The sequence below is a fragment of the Cryptomeria japonica genome, chromosome 2 (assembly GCF_030272615.1).
Source record: "Cryptomeria japonica chromosome 2, Sugi_1.0, whole genome shotgun sequence".
NCBI lineage: Eukaryota > Viridiplantae > Streptophyta > Pinopsida > Cupressales > Cupressaceae > Cryptomeria > Cryptomeria japonica.
In genome coordinates this window covers 44,883,351-44,897,975 of record NC_081406.1, presented here as the reverse complement: position 1 = coordinate 44,897,975, position 14,625 = coordinate 44,883,351, and the positions used below count along the sequence as shown (strand labels likewise).

The window sequence follows — 14,625 nt, the reverse complement described above, 5'->3', positions numbered from 1 at the left end:
AATTAAGCTCAAAGCTTGATTTTCGCTCTTGACCCTTCCAGAGGGTCCAGAGCGAAAATCTTTGTAAACTGGATTTCCTTCACAATTTTGGCTGAGTTTTGACATGTTTGAAGATGAATTTATGTGTTCTTGCCTAGAGAGGGATTTGATTGATTTTGGAGAGCAAGATGATGCCTGAAAGAGGATTTTCGCTCCTGACCCTTCCAAAGGGTCCAGAGCGAATTTCATCCTAAATACAATTTCTTGCTTTGAGTCGACTTGCAATCCGGTTCCTGGCCTTGAAAATTATCTAACCTTGCCTTGTGAAATGGTTTGAAACTTAAAGACTGAGCAGTTTAGCCTGGAATGAAAATTTCGCTCCTGAACCTTCCAGAGGGTCCAGAGCGAAAATCTTATTTGAGCTTATTTGTCACTAATTTTGGCTAAATTGTGATGTGCAGGGTATCTTGGGGGAAAGATTGGACATCATTTGATACGTTTGAAGATTTAGAAGCATGCAAAATGAAGAATTTTGGACAAGGAAGGTAATTTTCGCTCCTGACCCTTCCAGAGGGTCCTGAGCGAAATTTTGAATAGCTCCCATGTTGCAATGAAAAAGGTCAAGTTTTGGGCATGAATGAAACAAGGACAACTCCCTTTTGCCTCCTGAAGAAGTTTCAACTTTGAAGAATGAAGGATTTTGCTTAAAACCTAATTTTCGCTCTTGACCCTTCCAGAGGGTCCAGGGCGAAAATCTTTATAGGAAATATTTCTTGCCTTGTTTGGTCAAGTTGAGGAGCCTAAGGCATCATGAAAGGAAGAATGAGCATATTCAAACCCTTAGGTATGTTAGAAGTCATGAAGAAATGAAGGATTTTGCCCAAAAGAGGGAATTTGCTCCTGACCCTTCCAGAGGGTCCAGGGCGAAAATTTTCAAATCCTTCTATTTTTCTTGCAAAAATCTAGTCAAGCTTGGCATGGATGAAGGAAGAGTAGTGTCTTTTTCTTGAGAGGTAAAATCAACTTGAAAGGAAAAGGAATTGAGCCTAAATTGAGGAATTCACTCCTGACCCTTCCAGAGGGTCCAGGGTGAAAAACTTTATAGGAGGCATTTCTTGCTCAACTTGACCAAATTTTGATGCCCAAAGCATGTTGAAAAGAGGAATGGACATGATCTTGCTTTGAGAAGTGTTCGATAGCATTGAGTGATGGAGATTTTAGCCAAGAAAGGCAAATTCGCTCCTGACCCTTCCAGAGGGTCTAGAGCGAAATCCCTTATAAGCTCATTTTTAGCCTTTCTTGGATATGAAATCCTATTCCTAGCACAAGTGAAAGGTGAAATCCCGCTTAGCAAAGAACTTTCAAGGAGGAAAATGAAGGATTTTGGTCAAAATGGTGAAAATCGCTCCTGACCCTTCCAAAGGGTCCAGAGCGAATTTTCTCAAAAGCACATTTTGCTATCAAATTTTGCTAGCCAAGCATGGGATAAGGTCAAACACTGAAAGAATTGCCCTTGGGAGTGAATTAAGAGTGCAAGAAATCATCAAAAAGTGAAGGAATTGAGCCAAATGGTGAATTTCGCTCCTGACCCTTCCAGAGGGTCTAGAGCGAAATTCCTAAAAAACACCTTTTTCTTGCAAGGTCAAAACAATCTTTTTGGTTTTTGTGGTTTGAATGAATGTGAAGAAGTATGTTTTGCCCTTTGAAGATAATTGAGATGGTCAAGAGGAAGCAACCAAGCCTAGAAAAGGATTTTCGCTCCTGACCCTTCCAGAGGGTCCAGGGCGAAAATCCTAAAACCTATCTTTTCTTCCAAAGATTGGACTAGACCAAGCTTAGACATGGGTTTGACAAGACGTTTGAATTGCCTTGAAGTTGAATTGGATTGCTAAGGATGCAAATTTTGAAGCCAAGGAAGAAATTCGCTCCTGATCCTTCCAAAGGGTCCAGGGCGAAATTTCTAAATTCTCCTTTTTTCTTGCAAATTTAAGACAAGATTTCGCTTTTCCGGACTTAAAGGGGAGTAAGGCATGATGTTCTATGCCTTAGAAGTGATTTGAAGTTAAAAGGCATGAAGGAATAAGCCTCAAACTCAAAATTCGCTCCTGACCCTTCCAGAGGGTCCAGGGCGAAAATCATAAAATCAACATATTCCTTTTAAGTTTGTGCTAAGGCAAGGATACACCAAGGTAGAAATGACCTTTAAGACCTTTGATGAGTAATTGTTTGTTTCAAAAGTTGATGATTCTAGGTCAGAGAGGGAAAATTGCTCTCGACCCTTCCAGAGGGTCCAGGGCGAAAATCTAAAAAACCCCTATTTTACCTTGCAAGAACAAGCAAAACTTGGGTGGAGTGAATGAAGAGGATCATTGCCTAACCTTGTGAGGTGGATTGGAGTTAAGTTGATGAAGGAGTAAGCCTAAGGAGGAAAAATTGCTGCTGACCCTTCCAGAGGGTCCAGGGCGAAAAACCCTAAAATCACCTTTTTCCTCCTAATTTGAATGAAACTAAGCTTGGACCTCAGTGAAAGATGCCATTTGGAATGCCTTGGTAAGGTTTTGGACTTATAATAATGAGAATTTTGAGCTCAGGAGAGAATTTTGCTCCTGACCCTTCTAGAGGGTCTAGGGCGAAATTCTTGAAAATGCAATATTTCCTTCAAAATTCTGGTGAGCTAACCTAGTGATGGAGAGAAATGAACTCTGGAGGTTACCTAGGAGCAGGTCAACGATCAAATTAAGGTGAATTTTGACCTAATAAGCAAAAATCACTCTTGACCCTTCCAGAGGGTCCAGGGCGAAATTTACATTTTCACCTAAATGCTCATAACAAATGATAAAAAATTGAAATGCAACAACTTAATTAGGTCAAGACACATATGAACTCACCTTCCAGGAGATTTTGGAGTCAAGGAATGGGATATTCGGGACCAAGTTGAAAAAATCGCTCCTGACCCTTCCAGAGGGTCCAGGGCGAAATCATCAGAGGGTCTAGGGCGAAATCATCAGGAAGCTTCATTAAGCCTCAATCCAACCTTGATATTCCCCAATTTGTACTAAATTACCCAAATTCAAGACATTTGGGAGGTTGAATTAAATTTGCATGAATTGAAGCATTTGCAATTTAATTAATTAATTTTTAGGCCTTCAAATAATTGAAAATCCACCTTGAAGGCATTAAAACTAATTTTGAATTTTAAAAAATACAAGGTGAGCGCTCAAAACATATTTACTTGCCTTTACAAGCAAGTCGGCCTCCTTTTTAGTGGTTTTTATTTTTATTTTTTGCCTTATTTGCTAGGTCAGCCTAATGCTAAATTAGGTTGAGCGCCCTATATAAAGAAGGAGTGTTGTTCCAAAATTCAAATCATTCATTCATTACCTCTTATGCGAATTTTGAGGAGCAGATTAAAGGAGTGAATCCCAGCAGTTTGGAGGCTAAATTTCCAGAATTTGCTAAGTGTTGGAAGCTAGTGAAGGTGACGTTCTTTTGAAGGTTGATCAAGACATAATTCATCCAAGAAGGCCAGCAATTCAATCCTCATACAGCAAAGTCTGATTTTCTTCCTTCATTTTTTTCAAGGTTCATAGTTAAGCTTTCAAAGGAGGTATGAAGAATTAAATGAAGTTTATATTCAAGACTTGTTTTGATCTCATAGCAATCCTTTGAAAATCTAAGTCTTGTGCAATCTGATTTTCATTCATAATTCTTGAGTTATCATGTCATTTTCAAATAATGTTTTGAACTATTCCCTTGGAAGGTCTTAAGTTCTATACTTTAAGGTATGATGCTTAAAGACTAATTTTAAATTTTTTGTGTAGGCATCAAATGATGACTCCCAAAGCTGGAGGATCTACTAGTCGGTAGGCTCCCATCAAGGAAGATCAGAGGAGTGATGAATTGGAGACAGGATCCAGGAAAGTACAGGTAGCTACACCAGTGGTGGACAAATATGAGGATGAGATTCTTGCAGATGAGTATGACCTAGAAACATTTAAGCTTGGTCCACTTACCTCTGATCAAGCAATGGAAGAAGCAACTGATTCATTTGAAGCACTTAAATATAAACTTAAAGAAGAAATGGAAAAGAATAAGAAGCTTGAAAGGGAGGTCAGTGCTTGGAGGAACTATTTTAGTCACCTTAATCAGCTCGAGACGTTAGGATCCAGTAGTATCTCCTTTACATGCACTCCCTCTTGAATTAGTAGGCGAGGCAGAAAGGGTGAAGAGCTTGGTTCAGCTTATGAGCTCTTGGATTGATAAATCCCACACGGTAGCCGTTGAATTTGCAACAAGATTGATGAAGATAGTTCATCGAGCTATCCAGGTCCTTGAGATTATCTATAATCTAATGATAACTGTAGCTGCATTCACTCACACTAGAGATGTTATCATTCTTGTCCTACAAGTAATAAGACAAACACCAAGGCGGATTCTGACACAAGTAAAGATAATGGATGGAGGAACCCATAACCTCCTACAGTGGTTAGCTCTGCTCCAGATGAAAGAGGTCCTTTTTGAAGACATCAACACCAGATGCAGTCGAGTTGAAGGTATCATTCATCCAATTCAAGATAAGGTGTTTGAGGTATTGTGTACCATTCTTGATAGGCGGATCGAGATTGAGACAGATGTGGACATCCAAGAGTTGGAGGAGAGAGTCAAGGTCATCTTTTGCAAAGAGGAGAACATCATCACAGATAAGCAACGAGATCAGATGTACACTACTATGTTCCTGATTGAGAAGACCAAAGAACTTGAACCTGGATGGGAGACAGCTCTTCTCACTGCTTTTGATCAAGTCCTTCACTTGGAAGAACGAATGAAGAATCTTCTTGAGATTCCCATTGCTGAGATTGAGGGAATTGTGTCTAGATTCATTGAATATGCTAAGAAAGAACATAGGAAAGGGAACAACATTCTAGATGAAAAATTGTTATAAGATGATGTGGGAGCTTAATTCCTATTGGTCTATGTCTCATCGGTTTTTGTGCCAATTCTTTATTGGCTATGGATTAGTGATGTTTATCTAAATGGGGACTTTTTTTGTAACAAACCCTAATTAGGGTTTAGGTGTCAAAATCTCAGCCATTGATCTTCTTTTGATCGGGGCTATTCATTGTATTTGAGGATGCTATATATACCCTCACTCATTTCATTTCAAGGGTTACAGTTAGAAAAGTTAGAGAAGAGAGCGAGCTTAGAGAGAAGAAAGTTAGAAAGTTATTGTTGTCGCAAGATTGAGTAGGGAAGAAAGAATTTTGAACAATTGTTGTCTATTTGGCTATGAGATCAATAAAATATTGAAGTTATGGTGTTTTATTGCAATACTTGTGGCTATCTTTATGATTGTTTATCTTCTTGAATCACTCTCAGTTGAAATAGAACTTAAGTTTAAGTTTGAAAGACTAAGTGTTGTGCTTGATCTTTGGTAAGATTCACATTCCAAACCACTAGCTTCTTACTGATTGTAAGGACGCCTTGTGTGGTCAACTGGAAACCTTGAGATTGATTAAGAATTCAATCATTCCTGGAAGTATTGATATGTATCTCTATGATAGTATCTATATCCCTGATGATTTGAAAAACTATTGAATCCCCTTAGAAGATCGCATCAATTCCAGTAGAGTTGTAATTTCTTGGCGAAACTGAAATTGGTAAAATCTTATCAAGTCTAGTCTTCATTGAGTCATTCTTAGGAATAGTTTAAGCATCCCTTCCTTGAAACCCTTACCTTTTGACATTTTTTGAAAATCTGTTAGTGTTAGGAAAATCTTGTTCCTGCATTTGGAAAGAGAGTAACACGGATAAGCTTTCTTTGAAAGTACGTAAGGCCCCTTGAAGAAACAACATTCACAACGACCACTGGTGTTTATCCACACGTAGAGATCCTACAACAAAGAACCTTGAAGTCATCCCGATTGATCCTTTTCGCGACATCTTCAGCATTTGGAGGCTTTAATCGAGAGAGGATAAGATACCTCTGGGTATTTTATTCTGTGTTAGGTCGTGTACAGAATACACATCAACATGTACATGCATGCCAACTTGACCAAATCCATTTGGTGGGAGCCCAGGCCTGGATTAGTCAAGTTGCTACATTTTTAAACCCCAAACCCTTGACAGGGCAGTGAGCACACAAAATGAAAGAATTTTTATCTAATCTACTTGCAAATGGAAAACCAATGCAATGATCACTTGGAGAGCATTGGACAAGTAATAGGAACACTTATCAGAAGGTATAGTACGGACCAATATGCTACAGTACGGACTGTTACTCCAAAGAAGGAAAACACAGTGAAAAAAACCAGAATTTCATGCTTTTCTATTAGGATTCTTTTGCTAATACAATCACCAACCCTTTCCAAGGAAAAGGGAGGCCTTTTATAGTTTTTCCAGTAGGTGATCAAGCCCTAGTACGGACATGAGGCTTCCACAACTTCATTTTGCTAGGAAAGTCAAAAAATGACAACTTTGACAACTTTTACAAGCCCAAATGACAACATTTCTTGCTCCAAAAGACATTTTTGACAACCTAACCTCATTAACTTATCTAAACACCTTAGACATGCTTAAAAACACTTAGCAAACATGTTGCAATGCTTTGGAAAGCATTTCTAGACCTTTCAGACAATTTTTTCACATTTTTGCCCTTTTTGGCCTAGAAACCCAAAATTGTCAACTCACACCCTGAAAGACAAAACGTGACCTCTTGAGCACAAAATGAGATCAAAACCATTTGAAAAGACACACAACAACCTAAAACAACATCATAAACCTAACACAAGAAATTACAAACATGAAAGCATGAAAGCCTCAAAAAGGAGAGTTTTTACTCAATTAGGTGCTCCTGCACCATACTCCCCCAAAGACAAAGAAGTCATGTGACTCCTTGAGGCAGCAAAGAGGAAGGTATTCCAGCTTTCTGAAAGTCAGCTTCAGGTATCCATGTGGCCTCTGAGATAGGCTTATCCTTCCATTTGATTAGATGCTCCATATAGGTGTGATTCCTTGTCTTCTCGAGAATCCTGGAGTCTAGAACCTGTTCTGCTTGAGGAATAGAAAGAGAAGGGAGAGAAGGATCAAAAAGGGATTGTGCAACATCTGAAACTCTTTGAATCTCCTCAGGTGGCTGCCCCCTTGAAAGCAATCAAATCTGCAACATTAAAAATGGGAGACAAAGAAACATCAGTAGGCAAATCAACTTTGTAAGCATTAGACCCATACTTAGCCAAGATTTTGCAAAGGCCTATTCTCCTCATCTGAAGTTTGCTTGGAACTCCCTTTTGTAGCCTTGTCTTGTTCAAATGAACCATCACATAATCTCCTACAGAAAAATGAACATCTCTCTTTGTAGCATCCACTCTTACCTTGACTTTTTGGGAGGTATCTTGAAGAGCCTTTCTCACTTGCTCATGAACCTCCTTCATAGATTGAGCCATGTCATCTGCTGTTCCACTCTTAGGCTGCAAGTTATATACATCAGTCGAACGTTCAACTGGACCACAATTAATAATAGTTATCAGTCTGAGCATAGAGTGTTCAGGAAATACAAAACATACTTTTGGACCTTAGATCCACTAACAGTTGGCTCAGCGATAAAATGGTTGTGTCATTATGGATTGATCTGCCCCAGCTCTGGGTGCCAATGGAAGGGCACCACTAACGAATGACCAGTTTCTTCTCCTACTCGCTGCATATCCAATTCCGTGGCCCTTGGTGACTGACGCCAGCTACACGATATTCTGGTCTGTCCTATATGAATTGCTGATGATGCGGACTGATTGGTTTCTAATCTGCTTCGCTTTGACAAATGCAATCTTCACTCCCCTCTTCACCTGCAATGATTATCGATTGTGATTCTGGATGTATCAAAACAGAGATAGCTCAGACTATACTCAATCAGGGAAGGGGTTTTGTCCTTACCCTGCCGTAGGTTATCGGGCGTATCGTCCCAATAGACCTGCGCATTCCCAGGCAGAGAAAATATATTCTAAGCATGCCACAAACCCAAACTAAGTGCCATATAAAAAGAACCTGTGATTTATTGGAAAACAATGAAATGCACGAATAGGGGGTGTTATTAAACAACACTGGGGCTTGAGGCCCCCATTATTTCGGGCACATCAAGTTTTGAAGACTGCTCGTAGTTTTTTGAAAGTTAAATGGTGAACTAGCAAAACTGCTTTGAAGTTCCACATTCCTACGAACAATTTGTTTTTTGAAGTTTTGGACTTTTTTAAATGCCTTGCCAAAATTACAAGTGACTTGGACATTTTTTGACATTTCAAAATGACCAAATTTAATTCCTATATCACCTATAATCACGACTGTTGATGATTAATGATTTGCTCTGAAGTGCCTGAAATTCACTTGATCAAACTTAGACAACAAGGGACTTCCAAGAAGATCTTTTTGCCACCTTCAAGAAGATCACTGAGCCAGTCAATCATTGTGACATGTTGATGATGAGTGAAATTTGAAAGCCCTAGCCAAACTTTGGTCCTTTGGGCTAGAGCTGCCAGCCATCCTACACACCTTTACCTACTTGTTTTCAAATAAACATATATTAAGAAAATTGAAAAAAAAGCCAAACCCTAGGGTACGTTAAAAAAAAGAAGTAATGTATCCCTAGGATATGTCAGGGAAACAAATAACAACAATAAAATGTTTATTTCAAGAAAAGGAGTTCAAAAATAATTTTAAAAGAAAAACTTATCGTCAACAATGAATCTCCTTGATAAGTAGTTTTGATCTCTGTGACACCTAGTTGACAAATATTCTTAATGCTTTAAAACTTAAAAAATAGTAACCCTGAGCAATGAGAAGAGAATGAGTTTTGGGTGAATGAAGGGTGGGAGGTTGTTTGTGTTTTATTAGTGACATAAAAGTGGCTTCTTAAGGTTAGCTAGGGTAGTTGGATTTTATTTCTACCAAACATGCCCTTACAATGCTTGAACACATTGAAAAAAGTAGTAACTCTGAACAATGAGAAGAGTCAAGCTTTTGGTGAATGAGGGGTGCAAGGTGAGTGTTTGTGTTTTGTTAGTGACATAGAAGACACTTTTAAAGGTTACCTAGGGTTTTTAGAATTTTATTTTCAGTTTGGTCCAGGCATGCCCATGGAACTAGGTGTATCTAAGACAGTTGGGAGTTATGACTGTAAGCTAAGAAGATAATTTCTTACAAATGCCAGACAGTTTAATTAATTCTGACGTTTTGCTGACACAGAAGCTTGTTGACTTAGATGGCACATGTTGTTGAATTTAAGATCAGAGATGTAAGCAAACAGAAATGTTAATTGGGTGCTCGTTTAACCACAGGCAACGACTCAGATCTGTTGCCTTCCCAACCGTAGATGATATCTCGCTATTGTCTCCCCCGAGCACAATTCCTATGTAAAGACCTACTAGTCTTGGTATGCCAATGACTCTTCTATTATTCAATCTGCTCTGCTATTTATTTGGACTGCTCTTGTATTCAATGAATAATCGGAATAATCGAATAGTGGAGTGAATGAGGTCGCACCTCATATATATGTACATGAGTGGTACCCTTTCACAAAGGGTCGGTCCTTAAGAACATGACTCGTGCATTAATTAATAAACATTAATTTTATTTCATATTTAATATGAATTGTTCCTTCAAGGTCGGCTTATCCACTTAGACATTTATCTTCTCTATGTCGGCTTAAAGGAATCCAACCATAGCTACAGTAACATCAACACTCCCTCTTAGCTAGGGAGGAATCTTTCTCGATATAGTCATGAAATGACATCCACCATGGCTACTCCCAAAGGGTGGGTCCATCATGGCTGCTTCCATGAATGGAAATACAAATGAACACAAGTGCTCATCACGGAATCACTCAACGTGATGTCATCATCTCATCATGACATTCACCATGGCTACTCCCAGAGGGTGAATAAACACAAGTGCTAAGTCATGGAGTCTCTCACATGGCATCCACCATGCCTACCTGCAGAGGGTGGATACACCATACTTACTCGCAGAGGCTGGACCAAGGGCTGGAACTTCAAATTTCTCTCACATAGAAGAATGCACAAGGGCTAATACCTCAAACTTCTCTCACAGAGAAGAATGCACAACAAGGGCTGATACCTCAAACTTCTCTCATAGAGAAGAATGCATAATAAGGGATTCCGCCTCAAACTTCTCCCTCACAGAGAAGAACTTATTAACAAGGGCTTTCACCTTAAATTTCTCCATCACAAAGAAAAATGCATTAACCAAAAGATGTAGCTTCCTTTGAAGTTGAAAAGTCAAGCTCACTCTGAAGCTGAAATGTCAAGCTCTCTCTGAAGCTGAAGTGTCATGCTCCCTCTGAAGCAGATATCAACTTTTTGACCTCTTCGTCCAAGTTTACTTTTCACGATATGTCAGACTCCCTCTGAATGCTGATTCTTCCTCTGCGAAGAATTGCAAGCAATCTTCCTTCCTTGAATGCAATCTCTGATTCGTCCAAAACATCTCAGAGAGAGATAATGATAGTCAGGGGAAATGTCAATACATGATTCACTATTCAATGATGAAGCATGACTTAATGAAAAATTCATGAACATTATTCAAACACAAAGAGTACTTTTCTTTTCTAATTTTGCTCAGCAATGGAATTTCCATTCATACCAAAGCATCTAGCGAAGATTTGATGGCTGCGTGGCCTTCGACCCTCACCATCCCTCATCATCTATCTTCAGCTCAACGATAACATATACGGATCACTCAGAGCTGTCAACACAGTAGACTGAATTATTCTGTGACCATCCACAAAGAATCTGCTCAATTTTTCACTAAAGAGGATAAACTTTAAGGCCATCATGAAAGATCCCTGACTAGAATTCTTAACCAAACTGCTGATTGTTAACAAATTCAAATTCTTTGACCAGCGAAAAGAGTTTTTGGAAGTTTATTGTAATTTTGACAATACATGGAAAATAATAAATGCAATACAATAAATATAGAACTGATAATAGTTTCCAGAATTCTGATTATTAATTGCAGCAAGCACAAATAAACAATAAAGAGGATTCTTGATAGAATTAAGCCGTTCAAGGCTTACCAGGAGTCCAATGCTGGGGTTTGAGGGTGGAATTTGAGCCTGGAATGAAGCAGTGACTAATCCAAACACCTCCAGCTGCTACAAATGGCTGCAAATGACTTTATTTAACTCTAGGATAATTACCAAAAACTAATATTGAAAAATTATTCAGACCCAGTTGAAATTCCAAATTCTTGCTAGGCAAGATTCTCAAATTATGTCTCTTTTCCTCAAAGAATTGCTGCTGCTGCCCAAATCTGATATTTTCTTCACACCAAACTAACTGTGATCACTTATTAATATTCCAACAATGAATTCATACACCAATAGTGGTGCCAAAACCCTTTAGTTTATTTTATTGAAACCCCAAGCAAGTGAATGGTACGGCTGAACAAGGGAGCTGTATGGCTTGCATTTGTGGCTTATTCCTTGCTGCAAACTCTGATCCAAATGCTCAGATCTTATATAACAGACCTGACTATGCTGTGAAGATTAAAATCTTGGAGTAAATTGAATTCCAAAGTCCAAATTACCCTCTAATGGTGCTGCCGTGGTGAAGAGAGGAGTGTGGGATTTCGTCCACACCACCTAAATCTGAAGGAGTCACGTCCTCCAAAGGCTGCTCAGGCAAATTCATGCTGCTGCAGACCTCCACAACCCAAAGGATGCATAAAATTCATAAAACACAAAACAAAGAATGAATTGCCTCTTCTCAAAAAAAGCTTCATAAACTCATCGAACCTCCAAAAGGCATCTCCAAAGATGCTAAAGAATCTTATTCTCCCTCCAATTGAGCGCTCAACCTCAAGGGTGACTTCAACATGAAGTTTGACCACCTTTTAAGTTATTAAATTGCCTAGGGAAGAGGGTCATGTAACTTTTTAAATAAAGTTACTTATTGAATTAATTAGCAACTTATAAGTTACTTTTATTAATCTTTTTCTATATTTAGAAAAAAAGTAACTTTATAACATAAAATTATAAAGTAATATTATTATAAGTTCACCAAAGCAAAATATGTCTAAACAAATGACCCCTTTGGCTAAACAATCATCCCCCTACACTGTGAATTCGCTTGTGGGGATGGATGTTAAGCAAATTCAAACATCAATATAGCCACTAGAGAAATGGGGACATGACACATCAGCCCTGAAAGAAGGATTCTTAAAGAACTCTCTGAAGCTCTCCATATCTTGTTCCACACCAACATTATTCCATGCGGCCAACATATGGAAAGCTGCTAACACAAAGGATCCGATATTTTGATATATTGGAGCTCGAGGAATTTCTCTGGTTTAGACAGTTCGAATTTGCTGTAGGATTTCTGGGGAGGAGAGCCCATTTCTCTGTGCACATTGCGCTGCTACCTCTATATGTTCTCTATCGCTGTTGAGGGGTGTCATGACGTGGATGACCCATGACCGTAGGGTGGCTAAGCGTGCGAAGGGGTGTTGCCTGAGTGCTGTAGACCCCCAATCATTGCCGCTCTGCAAAGGCCACGCGAAGGAGCTCCCATAGACCCCCTTCGCCTCTCTGTGCAGCCCGCATGGAGGAGGTGAGACGCGTTGTTGCGTAGAGCCGCCGACTAAGACGTAGACCTCGCCTAGAGGGTGAGCGATGACAAAGACGAAGGTGAGGGTCGAGGGTGAATGCGCACAATCGCAATCAAATGCGTAGCGTGAATGCCCAACACCGTCTGTTGATCACCAAGGGCATAGGTGGGAGGGTCATGGATGGATGCCAATCTGCCCTTCAAAATCCTTCGCATGGATGATGGAATGTAGGTCTGATGCAGGGTCCAAGATACAATTTGATTATCATTCACGACTCTTGAACATCCATGATTCCCACTCGATGAAGGAAATTGACGCCACAGAAGCTCCAACATGGATGAGGAGATGTCTAGATTGCTTCAACAAATCTGATCAAATTTCGCAACCTGGCTCTGATACCATGTTGAATTTAAGATCAGAGATGTAAGCAAACAAAAATGTTAACTGGGTGCTTGTTTAACCACAGGCAACGGCTCAGAACTGTTGCCTTCCCAACCATAGACGATATCTCGCTATCGGCTCCCCCGAGCACAATTCTTATGCAAAGACCTAGTAGTCTTGGTATGCCAACGGCTCTTCAATTATTCGATTTGCTCTGCTATTTATTTGGACTGCTCTTGTATTCAATGAATAATCGAATAGTGGTGTGAATGAGGTCGCACCTCATATATATATACATGAGTGGTACCCTTTCACAAAGGGTCGGCCCTTAAGAACATGACTCATGCATTAATTAATAAACATTAATTTTATTTCATATTGAATATGAATTGTTCCTTCAAGGTCGGCTCATCCACTTAGACATTTATCTTCTCTATGTCAGCTTAAAGGAATCCGACCATAGCTACAATAACATCAACACATGTAAGAAATAGAAATATGAGGTCTTGTCAAGTGCTCATTATTTTTTGACATATTGCTTAAAAAAGGTGGAACCTAAATTAGTCACTGAAATTTGAATCTGCTGAAGCCTAACTGTTTCTTTGGTTGTACATTAGGTGCTGATATAGCAGGAGGGAGAGGATACTATTTAAAAGGTGACGGTGTACTTCTTAATCAAGCATTGATAAATTTTGGCCTTGCATTTTTGAGGAAGCGTGGATATTCACCATTACAGACACCTTTCTTTATGAGGAAGGAAATTATGGCAGAATGTGCTCAGCTAGCGCAATTTGATGAAGAGCTGTACAAGGTATGCAAATTAATGTTTGTGTTAGTTTTTTATTATTATATTTATCGGCCTTGAGTTTGCTGTCTTCAGCATAATTGGCATACGTTAATAGAGTTTTTCAATTCATGAGATCTTACAGCAATATTTATTTGATATGTCCCATAAAATGATGTTCAACAAGGATTTTTTTAATTATCTGAAATTCGATAAAATGCCACTTAATACCTTCTTATAGTTACTATTCTGATTTTCATTTTGGTTTAGGAACTTGAAAATTGAAACTATTCATTCTCATTTGATAATTTAAGTTTCATGCTCATTTGATAATTAAGTGTTGTAAGTACCTTGCATGGTGACCTGCAAAATTCATCAGCTGTTCACTGCACAATTCCACAAAATTCAAGGATCCTGTTCTATCTTGAATTCTGGCACTACATAAATACTGTAGTATCTTCTCACATCATTTGCTGTAGAAACATACATGTATGAAGTTTGGATGTTGCAGATTGAGTATTTTCATATCATTCTTTGAAGATCTACTAGTTTTAATGCTTGCAAGGTCCCTTACTACAGAAAAAATTCATACGATCATAAAACCATTGCAAGCCATTCATTATATCTATAGATATAGATACAGATATATATAGTTGCCCTTGGTTCCAATTTGAAGCAAGCAATACTTGGATTAAAAAGGAAGCTAATTCAAAGGCTTTAAGATGAGAAAGATCATTAATTTTAGAAATATAATCTGTTGTCAGCTTTTGTTGTTTCACTTCACCTTTTTTGTTGCCAATTTTGTTCTTGCCAGGCCTATGAGACTTAGATATGACAAACCATATGGGTGCAACTTTTGGGTAAGTTGA

The 14,625-nt window shown here is 38.8% G+C and overlaps 1 protein-coding gene across 1 annotated transcript in view; it reads left to right on the top strand.

The window, feature by feature from the left end:
• The window catches only part of LOC131075024 (serine--tRNA ligase), a 28,263-nt gene that overhangs the window by 10,531 nt on the left and 3,107 nt on the right, over window positions 1-14,625 (top strand). The window contains exon 5 of the mRNA XM_058011800.2: window positions 13,590-13,783. Within this exon, the coding sequence (XP_057867783.1) occupies window positions 13,590-13,783 (194 nt within the window). The remainder of the gene's footprint in view (window positions 1-13,589; window positions 13,784-14,625) is intronic.